At 38.8% G+C, this 20,175-nt stretch overlaps 1 protein-coding gene across 1 annotated transcript; it reads left to right on the top strand.

The window, feature by feature from the left end:
* Window positions 1-1,788: 1,788 nt before the first annotated feature.
* On the top strand, window positions 1,789-19,462 carry LOC139728645 (glyoxalase domain-containing protein 4-like). Its single transcript, XM_071639582.1, has 9 exons — window positions 1,789-1,964; window positions 3,056-3,105; window positions 5,403-5,523; window positions 6,492-6,636; window positions 10,733-10,783; window positions 12,001-12,167; window positions 15,190-15,303; window positions 17,712-17,798; window positions 18,966-19,462. Exons 1-9 carry the CDS (start codon window positions 1,875-1,877, stop codon window positions 19,032-19,034), a joined length of 894 nt encoding a protein of 297 aa, XP_071495683.1. The 5' UTR covers window positions 1,789-1,874; the 3' UTR covers window positions 19,035-19,462.
* The last annotated feature ends 713 nt before the right edge of the window (window positions 19,463-20,175 follow it).

The following is a 20,175-nucleotide window of genomic DNA, read 5'->3' on the forward strand; positions in this document are numbered from 1 at the left end:
AAACAAAAAAACATAAGGAACAAGCCTGCTAAGCTAGGTTACATAACAGTGGCTTCCATGGTTGTCTAAACACTGTTTGCATATCTATGGACATAACAATCACTTCTATAGCTTCGGCCTTCCAAAAACGAAAGGAGGGTCGCCATTCCAAAAGTTCTTTAATCCGAGTAGTAACATGAAATAATTGTGGTTTGTTATTCCGAAGATTCGATCATTCCGAACATGAAATCAGATTCGTTAATCCGAAAACGAAAAAGAAAAAGGAAAGAAAAAGACAAAAAAAAAAATGTGAGTATTATAAAAATTATGAACCTTGAATTGGAATTACAATCTTATACAACCTACATGAAAGACATGATCCTAAAACCTCTAGATTTCTTTGCTGTCGTTTGTTTGATAATTTGTTTTGTGCAGTCAACCATATTACATATGATCATTATGCTTGTTCCATATTCATAAAGACACCCCATTTAAGGATGGGAATGGGTTGTATAACCCTCTTTCACAAGATTTAGGAAGGGAGGTCATCAAAATTAGCCCCATCACAGGTTTTTGGAAGGGAAACTGGGAAAGCAACATGACGGATCCAGTATCCATGGAGTCCAGGTGGCGAAATGTTCTGCGAAAAGAAGACCAGCCTCCTTCTCCTCCTCCTCCTCTTCTTCTTCTTCTTCTTCCAAGTTCCCGTAAATTAATACAGACCGCCGTTGGGTTATCATCGCACTTGTGATGTTCAAGTGCCCAGATGAAAAGTGCGAGTAAAAAGCTTGTAAAGCTTGGCATCCTTTGCAGGAAAACATGCACATAGTATCTAGGCTAGTACGTAAGTACTGTACCTTCAAGAGAATCGGGGCAAAAACAAAAACTAAAAATATAACAAAGAGCAAACCAAAACTAACAAACAAACATAAGAACATCAAAAGCATTATCCCTGCATATTTTGGGATTTTCAGGATTGAAAATAACCCTATTCGGGACTCTGTTTCAGGATTGTTCGGAAAGATTTGAAAACTTCAGATAAGTCAGTGAAGATATATCGCGGGAAAATGAAAAAAAAAAAAACAAAAGCGCAAAAACAAACCATTTTATTAAGCCTATATTTCAACGATTTTTCGGGATTTCCCCTACTCGAGTCCCGGCCTTGGATATGTAGAGAATATATTTATCCTTTTTTGAAATACTAATCGAACATTATATTTCAACGATTTTTCGGGATATCCCCCTACCCTACTCGAGTCCCAATAGAATTTACACCCAACCTTCGTAAGAATGAGACACCACCTATCAAAATGACTGTAATCGCAGTCACTCCTTTATTTCAGCGTGTGCGTGCGTGACACTCGTGCACGGAGGTGAATCCCCTGGTTGGTGAGTGTGATTTTATTTGGGGATTCGTATTTCGTAGTTATCTTTCTAATCTTGTTGCGACCTACCTGTGAACATCTTTGCTCATTGTACTTTTCTACTAGTACTTCAGAAGAAGGAGTGTGGTTTTCGAGGACACCATGTCCCTGTCCAGAAAGATGGAATACTGCACACCGTACCGGTACTGAACGTTGTTTTCTTTCCGATGTTGACCTTTGGCCGCACGATGATGTAAACACAAAATGCAGGCACGTACCACGTGGTACGTACTACTGCGCGGAGAGCTACAGCCGTTCTGTTTTTAGCACAGCCGCCGCCGCACCTGCTCGGTCCCGCCCCACCCCCTCCACCACTCCACTCCGTGCTCCTTCTGGACCTGCCTGCCAAACTGCGGCGCTGCGTAGGGAACACCGATCCGCTAGTTCTGACGGGAAGACTCCGTAGGCAGTAGTTGTGATTTGTATGCGAAAGTCTCGGTTATTTTGAACTTACTAACTCCTGAAGAGAAGATGTCTGGTCGCCGAGCTTTGCACTTCGTCTTCAAAGTTGGTGATCGAACCAACACTGCGAAGTTTTATCGAGAAGTTCTTGGAATGAAGGTTTGTACACGGTACAAATTATAAGCATTCACATCGTTATCTAACGTAATACTTGTCCTTGTATGTAATTCTCGATGACTCGATCTAAACGTTTAGACGCGTTGTTGTCACTACGTAAGTATGTTCGGCACAAATGCAGGTTAACAAAATATTTTTCAACTGGAAAATATGGCACAAATCACTCACGTGAATAATGATTATTAATCATTATTCACGTGAGTGATTTGTGCCATATTTTCCAGTAGTCCTACTGACTGGTGGTTATTGTAAGTAATACTAAAATGTAAATATGGCTCACACAGCTACACAGCAGACAGCACAGAATAAATTCATTTGTCATGTTTGTACCAAACACAGCACAGGCACACTCACTGCATGAAGCAATCTGCAATCGTGTATTAATTAGGAAATATATTATTTATGAAATAATTTTGATTGAATTATATTCTTCTTCTCCTTCTTCTTCTTCAAACAACAATACCACCAACATCAGTTATCTTGAAACCAGGAGTGATGACAGCGACAAATATGATGGAGATTTGGAGGAGTAAGGGGTTGTAAAAGACGGTGTGCGTACACTACAGTGCATTAATGTGTTATGAAATTCCAACACCAGGTTTAAAGTGTTCAAAAGTGTCACGACCATGTGCACTCAACTGTTTCAGAGACAATAGACTCAAGAGATGTGGAAAGTATAAAGAACAAAACATGATTTTTAGTATTTGTGGTACATGGTTCAAGGAATGTGAACTGTATCTTTACTTTGTTCACACAGTTAGGTTTTGCACAAGTGTAGGTTCTAAAAATCACTTGTCAGCTAGCCCAGGGCAAGTAGCACTTCCCTATTGAAAACTGCCCTGTATGTAAAAAAAAAAAATCATAGGTGACTAACCAACCAACCAAACAGGAGGCAATGGCTGAAGAGAGTGTATATACACAGTAATTTCTTGCCAACACCAAACACACCCGCTTTGGTGGAGTCGTAGAAATGATGATAATGAGTAACTTAAATTGACAGCATTATGAATCATAATGTCTGTAAGATGACATAAATTTTGTCATAATATCATTTTCATTTTTTTTTTTTACAGTTTCTGAGGCATGAAGAGTTTGAGGAAGGCTGCAAGGCGACTTGTAATGGGTGAGTGTGCCTCCACTTGAACTCTTTGTTGACGAGACCCTAAGAAATGCCAAGTTTCTCAACTGGCTGCCAAGAAGGGGGGGGGGGGGGGAGGGTGTAGGAGGGGCATTTTTTTTTTTTTTTGGTCAAAATTTTGGCCAGTTTTGAATGAGTTTAAAACATGACAGGCATGACGTAGTTACAATTTTCTAGCTCTTAAATTATCCATTTAGAATTTACGGGAAAAAAAAACCCATCGCTATAAATGTAAGATTAAGCCCAGTAGGTATCTTCTAATCAACAAAATGAGAATAAAGAAAAAGTTTACCTTACACTCAGTTCAGCATTTGGCTAGCTGTCTTCCCCTTTGATGTTCATTATTGATCTCAGTTTTTGTTTTGTTTTGGGGTTATTTTTTTCCCCTGAGAGCTGTGAGAAAGTGATTGAGTGGGCAAGTGAGCGTGAGATTGGTCTCTTACTACAGCTCTGGGGAATGAGTCTTGGTAAGTCTGGACCCAGGTCAATCCTGCACAGATTCAACAGGGATTTTAGAACCCTCTTAGGAAAAAGGTTTTCCATGTCACAACTTGAGGGTTAAGCATGACATGCAATACAATATACGCCAAATACATTTTGCGAGGTTTTTATTTTCTCGAGTCGGGTGCCATTCGTGAAATTAAAGACACATGAAAATTATGACTCTGATCCTGATATGAATGTGATGCAGACGTATGTACATTTCTCTGTTCAGTACAGTACTCCACCATCGCGAATTTAACCACTCATGAAATTGTCTGAAAGTCCCGATACGCAAAAAATTTAGACTCGCTATTCGCGTAAAGATATATGGTATGATATACAGAATTGTATTTTGAGATGGAAGTTGTGAGGGGGTTAATGGGCTGTGTATGCCCTCTAGTATAATTTTTTGCAAGTTTCCACCAACCACAGCATTTAGCTGACAAAGGCATCAGCTTCCTTTTAAATCCTTAAACTCCTGGGCTCAATTTCTCAGAAAGTTAACTGCTGTGATATATCAACTCTCGATCTTGTCTCATTGGCAAGTGTCCTAGTGATGACAAGAATCTTGCTTCCTGATTGGCTGTTGCTACAAGAAGTTGCTATTTCTAGCAAGACTTGCTGTCATAACATCTGTTTTTTAATGAAATGAGAACGAACATCCAGCAGTCAACTCCTTGCACACAGTGCATCATAATATGTGTGTTTGTATGTAGTGGACTGGTCTGTGAAAACACATTTGATAAACTGCCACTTTCATGTTATCCCTGCATCACTAACAGTTAGTCATCGTAGGTACGCAACTATCTATTATCTGAAACCTTTCCAAAAAATGTGTGAGATTTACCAGTCACACCAGTGTGTGAAGTAACCTTGCAAGCAACCTTCTAGTGCTAAGCAGAGAATAGCACGCATTGAGAAGCAGCTTGGAAGTAGTAACTAGCAAAGATTAATCAAGATATCATGCAATGTATAAGGTGTGACGTGTAAGACCTGCACTGTATGCATAACAATTCAATACTGGAGCAGAACACAATAATAGTGTGTTGTATCAGAGCCTGCCAGACAATCAGAAATAGCGTTCAATGTATGGAAAAAACAAACTACAACGTGTAAATTCTTGGTGTGGGTACATGAAAGAAACAATGAGACTGAGTGTCGATAAAAGGAGCTTGATTTGAGGAGCAATGATTCAGCACATTTCACATGCGCTGTAAATGTTGGTGAGTCTGCCAGCCTTTGAGATCCAAGATGTTTTTGGGATTACCCATTATCTCATTAATCAATTTCATAAGCGTGGAAGATGTGAAGCCAATAAACTTGACATTTATGTAATGACTTGGCAAACATGCCCATTAGTTTATTTCTCAACCTACTTCAATCTCGAGCTAGATGCAATGTTGGATGGTTCACGTCTTTAACTGTAATTAAGTGAGATGTGGATATATATATTATGGTGCTTACAGCCTCTTTTAAGAGGTAATTTAGAACCAAAATGAAACATATTCTTCAGACCACTGCATGCAAGAGCTTGGTGAGGCCCTGAGAATCTTGTAGGTTAGAGGTTAAATTTTTATCCTGGAATCCATCAAAATTTATAATGTGTAGGCAATCGCATGCAATGTCTCTTTCACATACAAGGGAAGCATAAAATTGTTGTATGTTTGTCTGAATGTTATCTGCCATGAGTAATGGCCCTAAGAGGGCAGTGTGTAAATGTTGGTATGTTCGATGATATTCGTGGTATATCCTAGCTTACAAATGCAATATTTCTGTCATCCTCACAAAAAAATTTGTAGACCGTACGATGGCAAGTGGAGCAAGTCCATGGTGGGATTCGGAGCGGAGGACAGCCACTTTGTGATGGAGCTGACCTACAATTATGGGGTCAAGAGCTACGACCTCGGAAATGACTTCCTGGTAAGGTGAAAGGTCACAGTCTGTAGTCGATGTCGCCAAGGTTATGGTTGAACCTCTCGAGTTGGAAAACTAAAGAAGTGTATTCTCTGCAGCTCATAGGATGAGTTTAGAACAAGAAGTCGTCTTTCAAAATTTATAGGGAAAATGTTAATATGATCTGGAAAATGTGAGTATTTTAGCATTGATTTTGGACAGGTCTTATTATGGGTATTGGACTTTCATGAAACTTGCGTGCCAGAATGAGAAGTGTATTCAAGGATGATGTGTGTTTGAAGGGATGAAGGGGCGGAGTCTTGAAAATGGTATCACAGTGTACTAAGTGGCATAATGGATAATTCCTCTGCTTGTTTGAGCATGGACATTGCACTGCACAGGGATGAGTGTTTGCTTGCTTTCTGGGGCTAAGTAAACAGCATGCTGTCAGATTAAATCCAAATCATTTGTGAGCGTCTATCTGTTTGTATGTTTGTCTGAGTAAATGTATGTTTCAGGGATGTGAGAGTTCAGAGCTTAATCTGATTCCAGACTTTTTAGCAATTCAAATGCATTGAAATTTTTACAATTTAATGCATTTCAAACCTCTGTTTCATCAGTTTTAGATTTTTTCAGACTCATATCTGCAAGTACTCTCATACCCCCTGATTTTTTGTGAGAGAGTTGTGCCTGTGTGATGATGATGATGATGATTGATGATGATTGTTATTATTGTTATTATTATTATTATTATTATTATTATTATTATTATTATTATTATTATTATTATTATTATTATTATTATTATTATTATTATTATTGTTGTTATCATTATTATTATCATCATTATTATTATTATTATTGTACAGCACACAATTATGTCATTTTAAACGTTTTCTGGATAAGAGTTTCCCTGGCTGGTAGAAGATGCAAACATCCTTTCTTCCTGTTTACATTCCTCCCTCTTACACCATCCCCTTTTTCCCCCCACCCAGGGAATCACAATCCAATCCAGCAAGGCCGTTGCTAATGCCAGGAAGGCCGGTCTCACCCTGGCCTCTGTGTCGGAGGGGGAATACTCCGTCGAGGCACCGGGGGGATACCGATTCTACCTGGTGGACAAAGCAGCCCCAAGTGGAGGTAGGAGACGCCTAAGCCATCTGGGTACAATGGAACCTTGTTATAACATATTTGGATATAACAAATAGATTGGTGATTTTACAGGTCCCGACTTTTTTTTTTAACCCTGATATTATGAGAAATCTGATGTAACAAGGTAATAATCATGGTTTTTAGGTCCTTGTAATGAGGTTCCCTGTATTTTAAAGACTAGTTCTGTGTATTCTTGGGCAGGTGTCTTTGGGAAATGTGTGTTTAAATAGCAAAATCAGCCTGTCCTCAGTGGGTTAGTGCACCTCCATTCCATGTTTGAGTAAATAGCATGATGTGAGCTCCATCAAAATGGAATAGTTATGGAATCATTTAAAGGTGCCATCGATTTTATACAATAGGGATTTTAGTTTTTACTTCATAATTATTCATATGAGATGATGTGATGTCGTCGTCTCATTTACATGATTATGATGACATAAATGGTATCCCCGGGTACCAAATGAAAATCAGCCATTTTGTTGAATTATTTATTTTTTTAAAAAGGTTGTACCCTGTGTTGCCAAAAAGTGGAAATTATTTTGGTGCTGGAGCTAGCGCGCGCTAGCCACTGCAATGCACTGCACTGCACTGCACTGCACTGTACTGAAGCACGTGCTATTGCTAAAGGCCGTGTCACACCTTTCCGGGCAAGCCTTGCGTGCGTCTCGCAAAGAACAATTTTGACTACCCGGAGGTCCCCGTAGATGATCCGCACATGACAGTACCTAGCACGTATCTCAACCGTAGTCGCCCGGAGGTGCGCACGCATATTTTTTTACCCGCAACCGTGTTTAGGCCCTGTCACACCTTTCCGGGCAAGCTACCCGGGCTTGTTACGTGTAGGGATTTTCTAGCATACCGGACATTCCTGAGGGCGGAAAAGGATTTGCACGAGTCAGCGCGTGTGTCTTACTTGCTGGACGCGTTCTACTTAAATTATACTTGCGAGTATACTGTCTGACCTTTGTACCAGTCGCGTGGGGGCTGACAACTTAGTGAAGGAATTCCTCTGATGGAATGGCTGAAATCCCACAGAATTTCATTATCTTGGCTGCATACGGGACTGCGAAGCACCTGCGTGGGAGTTGCCTGGGAAGTGCTGCCGCTAAGGGCCTCCTACTGGCGTTCTGCGTGGACCTCTCCGGGCATTTCCACGACTCACCCGGAAAAAGTTTTGGTCATGCTCAAAACTTGGTTGCGGTTAAATTGGACTTGCGTGAGCACCTCTGGGCAACTACAGGCGAGATACGCACTAGATACTGTCAGGTGTGGACCAACTGCGGAGAGCTCCAGGGAGTAAATTTGTTTCCCCGCAAGTCAAGCCGCAAAACTTCCCCATCATGGTATGACAAGGCATGAATGAAAATTGCAAACATTCTTGTTCGCCCGCTGAAAATCTTCTGCGTGCTGGCAACTACCTCCTCGCCACAAGCCTGCGTAGCTTGCCCGTAACGGTGTGACACGGCCTTAACACAGCGTGCCATGCATGCATAGTACAAGCATGACTGTATAACATGCAGTAGCATGGGAATGATGATGTACACGCACACACGGTGCATGCATTTTCTGCGGCTGCCCTCGAGTGGACGTGAGGTGGCGCTACACAACATGGTACCCCGGGTATTACGGTACCCCGCGGTAACGTGTGATGCATCATATGCAGATTAGATAAGATGATGTCATCACCTTATAGCTCTTACACTTGAGCATATGTGTACAGAATATCTCACAAATAATGTGTTTGATTGATTTGTGGATAAATTGAATCACTGTACATCCTATTTTCCATAGTTAGGTCTACCATGTACTAATTTGATGCAGAGGATACTCCTGGTTTAGATTTCTCTTTTTTTCTTGTCAAAGTATGAAATTTGGTGAAGATTTGTTGACAGCTAAATGAGTGGGAAACTTAGAGACACATAACCTCCTCACATTGCATATGTGGTTGCCACTAATATCATTTATCAATATGGTGCAGTTTTAGACTTCAGTAATTTTCTCATATTTTGGCTATTTGGTGATGTTTCTACCTCTCTAGTTCAATTTAAACACACAAACACCCAAAATTTAGCAGTTTTTGAAAGCTGAATTTTAAAACACTAAACAAAATCCATTAATTCTCAACTCAGCATAGGAGCTCGATGTTCCTTGAGCTGTCATTAGGTTTTACGATGCATGTATGCACTGTAGGCTAGTATTTGGTGATGGCAACAGTTCAACACAAGGAAGAGTTTGGTTAGTCAGGGCCGTTCTGTACATAATCCTCCAACTGAGCATTGTTAAGTGCTTGAGCAAAGTTTAAGTAGACATTTGGTAAGGGCCGTTTGTCAAAATGCTTCCAAAGGGCATCAAATTTTTATTCTGTTTACATCTCTGGTGAAATGGAGACTTGTTGGAGGACAAAATAGGGTATTTGAATGTTTCCTCTCAAATTTACTCCTTCCCCTCCCCTTCTTAATTGATTTCATATTGTTCTTATCATCATGCTATGTTTTGTGTAAACCATAAATAGATATTGGAGCAGATGTGTAAATCAATATCTTTCTTGTCATATGACCATGTTTCATTTCCTTGTGTCTTAAATCAAATACATATATGTGACCCTGCACCTCAAAACACACAAAAAGTCGCCAGACATGAATTTTCAGTGTAGACCATATTCTGAAAGAGCAGACTTTAAGCTTTAAAATGATGTTTAACTCAAATCAAATGGACTCTCCTAACCTATCTAAATATTGGAAAGAAAGCACAAACTCAGGAAAAGTATGAACTGAGAAAAGAGGCTCTGAAGTACAGTGTCTATTCAAGCGCTTAATCTTTACCAAACCGTGCTGGCTGTGCGATGAGTGGGACAAAAAACAGGAAGTAAACCACCAGAGTAACAACAATGTAGAGATTATCAGATTAGACTGAAATTAAACATGCCTCATTAACACATTCTGTCCATAATTAATGCCAACTTTCAAAGCAGTAGCACTATCTTTTCAAAAGTTATTAGAATTGAAAGTGAAGTGTGTGGACAAGGTTTTTCAGAAATGAAAAAGGGATTCTAAAGACACACCTAATCACACTATTCTACAAAAAATGTTCGAGATAAACTGCTAAAAAACACACTTTCCTGCCCGATTTATGATACCAAATTTTAGCATAATGTAAAAGAAGACCCGCTCTTTCACAAAATATGAAAAAGTCACGTTCGGCTGGGTTGACCCATTTCACTTATTTGCAGTCCTCACGCAAAATCAGTGTGTGCGACTTTATGTTCGTTTTGAGGTGCACGGTCACATATTTTCAAAGAATATATGATGTCCCCTTTCAAATTGATATCTGTTGTAGGGGATGCACTGGTTAGGCACACATACTGTATGTCATCTTTGGAAGTTTGCAATATGTATTTGGAGGTGTCGTGATCCAGTGGATTGTACCCTGCACTTTCATAGGATGGTCAGGTCAAGGGTTCAAACCTTCTCATAGTGTGTGTATGTCCTTTGCACAAAACACTGGACCACAGCTGCCCTCTCTCCCCACACGTAGAAATTAAGGCAGACATGGTGGGAGGCTGAATGTTGTCTTGGAGTAATTTTAGCGTGTATGTGAACCGTGAAGTGGCATCAGTAAAGATTTGCCGTGGCTGCAATATTTCCTCTAGAGTGGAGTTATGTCCAGAAGGTGATTTCAGGGTTGGTTACAGTGACTGCATGCATAGAATAACATCATTATAGAAATGTGCTGTGGAACTACAATAAACAAATAAATTTTAATCATGTAATCATGCAGCTGGATTAATAGATAGTATCTGCAAAAGTTTAAATAAACATTTCATCATAAACCTTTAAAAAAACAGTCACTACTCACTAATCAATTATATTTTGTTTTTTGTGTGTCTCAAGAATCCAAGCAATTTCCCCCCCCCCTTTTTTTTGCACTTAAATTTGGCGAGTTTCTGTCAAAGAAATGATAGGTTTGATATTGACTAAAAGCAGACATCCTCATGATGAGAATTTTAATGTCATTCTCAAGGTGATCTCGAGTGATGCTTTATCTTAATTCTTTTTTTTTTTCATCTGATATTTCCTGATTACAGATCCTGTTCAAAAAGTGGCACTGGGGGTGTCAAACCTGCAGAAGTCAGTCGGTAAGCATAAAACGAGATATTGTGTGAGATGATCGACCCATGCACACGGTAGATCAGAGTCTGATCCCGGCACCATTTCGTGAAAGTTGTCAGTGATTTAACAAGATGTCAGTCTCTGACAATTTCAGCAAAATCCTTGGTTTTGATTGGCTGAGAAGCTCTGGTCACTGACTGTTACTATGGTGATTGTCAGCGATTGACAAATTGTCAGGGCTGACAGCTTTGATGAAATGGTGTCCTGAAGACAAGTTTTCTTACAAAACAAATCATCAAACTGCTTTCAAGTGGTTTGAAAGTATGAAGTAAAACAACAACAACAACACTTCGGAAACAATTGTGAATTGCTGCAGTGTGTGCGATGTATGATTTAGTTGGACATATAAAATTCACCATTCAAACAATAATACTTAGTGAAGTACTTTGACAGATGTTAGCCATGTATTGCATTCATAATGTGTTTAGATTCAGATTTCATGAAAATTTCCAATTACTGTAAACGTGGTTTCTTTCGCGGTGGTTTTATTTTCGCGCTTTTCGTGCTTTGAGGATTAACCTGCTATTAAGCAGATATCTCTTGTTTACAGCTGCCATGTGTATTACGCAACAACAAAAAATAACAACAAAAACTAGAGAAGCACTCTGAGAGCGCAGACCTCCACCAAGCAGCTCATTTTCACCATAAATTCTTCTTCCACAGAGATCAGTGATATCCACCCATACATATGCATGCTGAAAATCGCATGATTTCCCAATATGGAAGCCTTTTGTTACATCATCAACTTCCAGCTGCGCAGCGCCTCTCCTTTAATAGCAGAAACTAGAGCACACACTTTAGTGCATGTATGCAAACCTTAAAAAATGCGCAGCTTGAACTCCCAAGTTCATTGACCCTACCTGCCAAAATATCAAAAACCCTTCATAAAATCTATAAAAAATTCCTGGATCACCACCAAAATTTAATCATTTTTTTCTTGTGTCATTCTCAACCTCTCCTGCAAGTTTCATCCAAATCCCTTTCCAACGTTTTGAGTTATTTTGCACACAGACAAACAAACAAACTGACAAACGAACCAGCATGTTATGAGAACATAATCCCTTCGTTGCCAGAGGTTATAAACAGTGTTTGTGAGGGTAAAGTGTTGAGTGATAACATGTGCAATGTGTTTTTCAATAGGGAAACGAAAAGTTTGACTATCGTTTGTTTTTGTCTTGGAAAGACTATTGGACCAAACTCTGCGGCATGACCCTCTATGAGCAGTCGCCGAAGAGCGCCCTTCTTGGTTTCGGAAATGGCCAGTGCAAGTTAGAGCTCCAGGACCAAGGTGGTGCTGTGGATCACAAGACGGCGTTCGGGAGAATAGCTTTTGCTTGCCCAAGGGAACAGGTACGCCACCTTCATCAGTACAGTCAAACCTGGATCTGTAGTGACCACCTATAAGGGAGACAAAAATAGTGGCCATTGTAGACAGGTCATTGCTATAGACAAGTTTCCACCATTTTGTATGTATCACATACATGTATTATCGTTGCATACATACAAAGTGCATACATGTATATGTATGTGTATAATTTGCACGTGTTTCATACACTTAACACTGCTGTTATTGATTGCGTTATTGCACACTAGTGTGCATATACAGCAAGCAAGCTTTACATAAGTTTATATACCTGAATGGCGGTTGAATACACACAGCATCGGTGATCATTTGACTGTTTGCCATGCATGCACAGCACAGCATCTAAAGCAGAAAAACATAATGAACTAGAGAAGCACTCTGAGAGCGCAGACCTCCGCCAAGCAGCTCATTTCCAGCATGATCTTGTTCTTCCATACATTAATGATTTCCACCCATAAAAACGTGCTGAAAGTCGCCCGATTTCCCCGTACAGAAGCCTTTGTTACTGTAAGTCATCAATTTCCAGCTGGGCGGGGCACCTCACCTTAGCAGAAACTAGAGCACGCACTTAAGTGTGTGTATGAAAACCTCAAATACGCGCAGCCTGAGCTCCCAAGTTCATTGACCCTACCTGCCAAAATATTGAAAATCCTTCATGAAATCCATAAAAATTCCTGGATCACTACCAAAATTTAATTATCTGTTCCTTGTGTCATTTTCAACCTTTCCTGTAAGTTCCATCCAAATCTGTTCACAACTTTTTGAGTTATTTTGCACATGGACAATCAAACCAACAAACCAACAAGCCAACGCCGAAGAAAACATAACCTTCTCCCTTGGCGGAGGTAGTTATATATGCTTTGCAAAATGTGGCCGCCATATACAGTTGAAAATCTGTGAAATTCCTAGCTGCATTCAGATGATTCATCCAAACTTTACCTAATTGTGTAAAGTTAGCCATCCCCTACAAAGTGCCTCAGTCATACAGCAAGGCCATGGTGACACAATAGAAATTGAAGAGATTAAAGGGACTGTACAGTACTGGTTGAGGTAGGGATTCTTGTTTTGAATATTCCTAAGTGAGATAATGAAAAGCCTCTTATGAAATATGAAAGAGCATCTAATTTTAAGAAGGATTCAATGTTTATTTGATGAAAATTGGTTTTCATATGGCCGAGATATCCCAAAAAGTGCTAATAATAAAAGGCGACATGCCCCAACTTTATTAGTATCTCTTTGTTTCACTTTGTTTTTGGATATCTCAGCCATATCAAAACCAATTTTCATAGAATAAACTTTTGATACCCCTTAGAACTGCATGCTCTTTGACATCTCATAGAGTGGTTTCTGAATATCTCACAAAACGTTAAAAGCTAGATCTTCACCTCGACCAGAACTGTACACACCCTTTAAGTTATCTCTAATCATTGGCAGTTATTTTCCAGACATACAGTGGACTCTCGTTATAACGAAGTCCTTGGGGCGGACAGTTTTCTTTCGTTGCATCGAAATTTCGTTATAGCCAAACAGATAAACAATGAAAATACATAGAGCTGATCAATGTTGCTGCCTGAATTTATATTTCGTTGTAACCGGAACTTCTTATTAACCTTGTTAGTTTTAACGGGAGTGCACTGTACGTGCCAATTTGCAATCAGAGTGCAGTAGGAGGTAAATCACAACGCCATATGTGACAAAGATTATCAGTGGCTCTTTTTTTTTGTCAGCAAATAGAATATGATAAATACAATAATTCATTCCATTGATATCACTACAATAGCATTGCTCAAATGTTCAGTAAGGGTTGCCATTTGTTTTACATGAGAATGATCTATCATGGCAGGGTATAACATATTGTGTTGGACTGACATGTCATTTTTGTATGTAATCACTGATCAGTAGTTGAAGTACTTAAAGAGTAAAAACTATCAGGCACATAAAAGCCTGTGGTGTATGATAATGACATATGTGACACTGGCATATATTTAAGCAAATACATGTACAGTCACTCTTTATTTCTGACACTCCCAAGATACCATTTTTGCCTCCATTATTCTTTCCCTTGGATCCATGAATGTAGCTGTATATGCTGCTTTAATCCAATGAGGAGTGTAGGAGTTCTTGTCTTATTTATGCTGTCAATGAAATAATCATTCAATCGATCAAACATAGTGCTGGTAGATTCTGCTTTTTGTCAAGATGATTGGCAATGTGGTATTTTTTGACATTATACAGTCCTGGGTGAACAATACGAGACAAGCTGTAAATGGCATAAATGGTGTTTGGAATGTACCAGTATATGTCAGGTATCATGGGTAACCTCCCACACTGACCATTTGTATTTGGGAATATTTTTTACTGCATTACTGTTCAGTGGTCATGGCGTAGAATGGACAAGGGCACATATACACACATATGTGACCCGCTACAACAAAAGATTCCTAAAGTCGCTGATGGGTGAGCCGAGAAAATCGAGTTTGAAGTCAGATCACCAAAATCTGTCAAAACGTTTGAATTTCTGTTTTTAACATAATTTTGTAGTCTAATATATCTTCTATCATCTGCCGAAATTTCGAAGCTAAATGATCAAAGGAAAGGCCTGAAAATAGCATTTTTCCGGGCCATGATTGGCTCGCCCGTCAGCGACTTTAGGATCCTTTTGTTGTAGCGGGTCACATATACACTCACACATATGTGCATGTACATGGATGCTTGTCTTTTTCATCTTGTAAATCAAGCACAAATTTTCTCCTAAGGATAGTTCTGATCAGTAGTACATTTTTTTAAAGTCTTTGTTCATTCTTTAATAAACATAATTTGCAATATGTAAGTGTATTCATGTATTCCTTGGTTTGTCAATATCAGATATTTGCATGTTTCCTCTTTCCCTTTTTTGATGCAATAATTCAAGAAATTGTAACTAGGTATGTTTTTTTGTAGCTGTTTTTGGATGCTTGCATATTTTAGGCAGTGCTTCCATGTTCATTGTCTTAACTGTTCTCATTTCAGCTTCCAGGCATAGAGGCAGCCAGTAAGGAAGGTGGACACACCATTCTCACACCACTGGTCAGCTTGGACACACCAGGCAAGGCCACTGTTGAGGTGGTCATTCTTGGTGACCCGGTGAGTCTTTCTGAGATTAAAACTGGTTACCTGCTGCTTTAAAGGGATCACATAGTTGTGGTTGAGACCTAACGTCAAGTTTATAACATTTTTTTTTGTGAGATAGTGAGAAACCTCTTGATATGAATATGAAGGAGCATGCAATTCCACAAGAAATTCAACGTTTATTTGATAAAAATTCGTTTCGAAATGGCTGAGATACCCAAAACAGAGCAATTCTAGTAAAAGATGAGACCCAAATTTTATTCCAACTATTTTGTTTTACTTTGTTTTTGGATGTCTTGGCCATTACAAAACCGATTTTCATCAAATCAACTTTTTATTCCTCTTAGAATGGTATGCTCTCTACTCTTTAGTAAGTGGTTTCTTGATCTCTCGCAAAAAGTTAAAAGCCCATTTCTCATCTCCATCAATACTATACCATCCCTTTAAAATGTAAAATTTTTAGAGGTTTATGAAAAGCTTTATTTAAGGAGAGATATGAAAATTTGGTGATTTTTTTTTTCAATTTATTATCCATTATTTAATGCAAAAGTTTGCAGGGGGAAGAAAGGGAAGAATCTTGTCTTCCTTATATCAAGAAATCTTTACTGTGTAATCCTTTTGTATCTGGAGGGTAACTGATTTGATACGTGAAGACCAATAGTCATTCGTGGATCATCACAGGATGGCCCAAATTATGCAAAGAGAGACCTAAATATGTAGAAGATAAATGCCAGTGGGAGTGGTAGCAGTGTCCCCATCACCTTGGGGGAAAAAATGTGTAGGGTTCCCCTTCCCCAGTCAGGTCTGTTGCTCTATACCCAATGTGTGTTTAGAACTATTTGTGAATATTCACTCCTAATTAACGATATCTACTTTCCTCACAAAAATATTTCTATTTTATCTACAACACCTTGCTCCAATTTTTCCATTTCCTTTCTAGTATGAGAGCGCTCTGATTTGTAAATGTCTCACATGGCTCTTTTGAAGTGACTCCTGCTTAACTCAATTGGCTTTGTAAAAAAAAAAAATATTTGTGTGAAAAAAAATAAAACAAAACAACAGGTTAGTAGTTTGATTTTCATACATGTCTGGATGGGACTGAGCCTTAGAACAAGTTTTACAACATGCTCGATTCTGCATTATTTCATCACTTCCTTTGCCTCTTCAGCTCTTTACCCTAAAAAGGCCGGGGGGGGGGGGGGGGGTTGAATGAACCCCCCTCGACATTTTTCGCGACTTCTCCGCTGCGCGAAATTTTTTGACCGCGCCGTTCTCTGACTTTTTACTTTCAAGTCTCGCGCATCTTTTGACACCATTTTTGCGAAAATCGCGCTGACCATTACAACGCTGCACGACCTTTTATACATATGCCTGTCAGACAGAAAATGGCTCAAAAACGTGATTTTGTGTATAAAGTCTATGCAAATGGAGTCTTCTCTTCTTATTCATAAAGATATGATTATTTTCACTTTCATAGGCTGAAACAAATTGATTTAGCATAATTATGCTTGAAATAGGTTCTGTCATAAATTTTGCGAAAAAAATGTTAAAACAAAAGATCATAGAACAAAGAAATGCATAAGAAATTCATAAAACAATAAAATACATAAGAAATTAATTTTGATTCCAGATTTTTTTCAAGTACATTGTTAGGATTGCTACAAAGAATGTTATCACCAAAAATTAGGATTCTAGGAGCTTCACTTTCTGATTTAGAGCAAAATGTATGATTTTATGCATATATTAGTATAATTAATCATTATGACAAAAATTTCCATTTCTTTTCTTATAGTTTGGTAGATTACACCGCAGGTAACGCATGAGCCAATTTTCGTGGCGATTGCACGATCAACGGCCGAGATCTTGGGGGGGGGGGGGTTGAATCAACCCTCCCCCCGGCCACAGAACACCCATAAAAGCCCGGCCTGAGTAGGGTTAATGAAGTTTGTTTCTAAAACTGTGTTTATTTAACCGTCAGATTCAAATTATACTGTGCTCAATTTGTTTGTTCAATAGACTTTGTATTTCATGTATGTATGATAAAGAAATTCAGAAATAAAATGAAACTCAATCAGATATTGTTGTAGGGATTGTAATATGGAATGTCCATTGTGTGTAGTCTGTGCTATTGTGTGTATTAAATCATAATATACTATTGGTAATATAAGTGCACTTACATGACCAAAAACGAATGTTATGCATGCATTTTCATGACAGAATTTGTACCATGGTCTAAAATTAGCGTGCAATAGGCGTACCTTTAACATGCGCTTATCAATGCGCGTTTGCTCCTGGACGTCTGTTGGCATACGCAATCTGTCAATCGCATTTATGCAGAAGAAATTTGTGTAAACCATGGTTTCAATTGTACCTCCCTTATGAATTTTGGCCTTTGAGTCTTGAATCTTGAAATATCTCCCCAGGATGGACATGAGATCTGCTTCGTTGGAGACGAGGCCTTCCGGGAACTCTCACAGATGGATCCCAAAGCCGACAGTCTCCTAGACGAGGTGAGCTCACCATTGTGTAAAAAATTGTTAGAGGCGGTACAGGTGACCCTCATTAAAGGAAACCAAAATTCGAAAGAGAAATGTGGATTGAGTGAAAGCAGTAACATTAGTAGAGCACATCAGTGAAAATTTGAAGTAAAGTTTTGGTGTTGGAACCGCTAGATGAGAAGACTACTTGAGTTTATGACATCATGTGTGGGCAATAATTATAAAGAAAATTTATAGAAAATTCAACATGCTTTCACTTTTGTAGCATAATTAAGGAGCACTTGACTAACTGTTTTCAGAAAGCAGGGGAATGATTATGTACTACCCTTAACATATGTCAGAGTCAAGTTGATCGAATATGTAATTTTCATGAAAAATACTGTAGAAGTCCCTTTATATTTTCTGTATATTTTTGTCCACACATGCCGTCATAAACTCTAGTAGTCTCCTCATCTAGCGGTTTGAACACCAAACCTTAACAAATTCATAACTTTTGCATCAATTGTCTGATTTTCCTCAAACTTTCACTGATGTGTTGTACATGTACTAATGTTGCTGCTTTCACTCAATCCACATTTTTCTTTGGGTTTTGGTTTCCTCTGAAGTATTCATTGTGTAAAAGGGATTGGGAAACTACCTCCTATCAGAGGTACAACATGCACATGTTGACTTGCTTGAAAAGATGGCAAGCCATTTATGGTGTGGGGTGGTAATGGTGGTCGTGGTGATAGGGTGGGGTGAGGGAGGAATTCTTTTATCTGAAGAGTTTGTTCTAACAATATTCTTAACCTTGCATTTGTTTTTGGTACTAGTTTAACTGTCCTTTGTTAGAAGAATTTGATCCATCACTATTTTGAGAGATGAATGTTACTGGTATCATTCATCTGATTGTCCTTCCTGAAACTTTAATTGCAGAATATGTTTGACGTTAACTTGAGTAGGATTTAAAGGAATGGTATAGTTTTGGTAGATATGGGAGATTAAGACTTTAACTTCACAGGCTGTGCAGTTTCAGAATAGGCCAGGCTATATAGGGTTAATATGATTCTTTTAGATGTGTGTCTTGGTCATCACTTTACGCAGATACCCATTTTGAGCATTTTAGATCACAGGAACTTTGTATATCTTCCTGAAATAGATGAATATTTATGTAATCCTGTTTGACATTATCTTTTTCAGGCAATTGCTGCTGACAAAAGCGACGAGTGGTTTGCAAAGAAGCAAGCGAAAAAAGCAGCCAAACCATAGAACAGATGAAAGTTGAACTGGACGTCACATGGCGTGTGTAGTGTGGAGCCATCCATGTATATGCATTGGAATCTATGATGCAAGTAGTGTGGTTTGCTGAAGACTAGATCATGGCAATATAATATCTCTATGAACATTAATCAGTCAAGAATGTGGTTTGATTTTCAAGAAGATCATGGAATCGAGCAAATCATGTTAGCAGCATCATCAGAGCATACCAGGACAATTTTCACACCACAAAAGTGCTTGTCCCACACTTGTTGTGGCCATGCAGGTGAGAAAAAACTTCTTTTCAGCTGCCAGGCAATGTGAGGCGAGTCTAGGAAACAGCCTTGTTAATGGGGAGCATTGTGAGATGCAGTGATGCCAAATTATGGCTGCAGCATATTATCTGCAGCATCCGATCACAAGAGGGCAGCAGACTTTGTCAATTTTTCATCACCATCTCAGATATGAAGGGCTGATATTAATACCTTTAGAATGACATTTTATAGAAAACAGATCCAAGATCCAAGATGCAGGAGGTACCAATTCTTATTTTAGATTAAAAATTGAAGAAAAATCTTGTTTTATACAATATGTTTTTTAGCCTTCCATAAACTTTACTAATCAAATTATAAGATTTGGCTGATTTGATCATACACTAATATTTGAAATGATGACATCTGTTCAGTAGAAGAATCTATGTATTCTGTACAAAGGTAGTAGTGTCATGCTTTCCAATCAAAAATTAAACATTACATTTTGTGGATGAAATTCAGAGTTTTATATGAATATTTCTTCTCCATAGATCTATATTACAATATGCCTGAATAAAAGTCATGTCCTTTATAAATGACGCAATGTTGATCAATAAACAAATGAAGAGAAATAAAAGCTGAGGCAAACTTGTAAAAATGCTCCACTATTAGCCTTGGAAAAATTATTACAATTATGTCGTACAATGTATACCATGCATAGCAGGTTTATATTTCCTGTGAGTCACATCAACACATTATTAGCTCACCTGAGCCGAAGGCTCAAGTGAGATATTGCGATCGCTCTTCGTCCGGCGTCCGTCGTGCGTCGTCCGGCGTCCGTCGTCCGTCGTGCGTAAACTTTTTACATTTTCATCTTCTTCTTGAGAACCCCATGACCGATT

Source organism: Diadema antillarum, unplaced genomic scaffold (genome assembly GCF_040938485.1).
Source record: "Diadema antillarum isolate AM-2024a unplaced genomic scaffold, OU_Dant_1.0 seq00000189_RagTag, whole genome shotgun sequence".
NCBI lineage: Eukaryota > Metazoa > Echinodermata > Echinoidea > Diadematoida > Diadematidae > Diadema > Diadema antillarum.

What these genes read in the sequence shown, in the direction of transcription:
- LOC139728645 (XM_071639582.1), top strand. Translation starts at nt 1,875, where the DNA reads ATGTCTGGTCGCCGAGCTTTGCACTTCGTCTTCAAAGTTGGTGATCGA. An exon ending in GAGAAGTTCTTGGAATGAAG is followed by an intron (nt 1,965 to 3,055) that starts GTTTGTACACGG and finishes TTTTTTTTACAG; the next exon opens with TTTCTGAGGCATGAAGAGTT. An exon ending in CAAAGCAGCCCCAAGTGGAG is followed by an intron (nt 6,637 to 10,732) that starts GTAGGAGACGCC and finishes TCCTGATTACAG; the next exon opens with ATCCTGTTCAAAAAGTGGCA.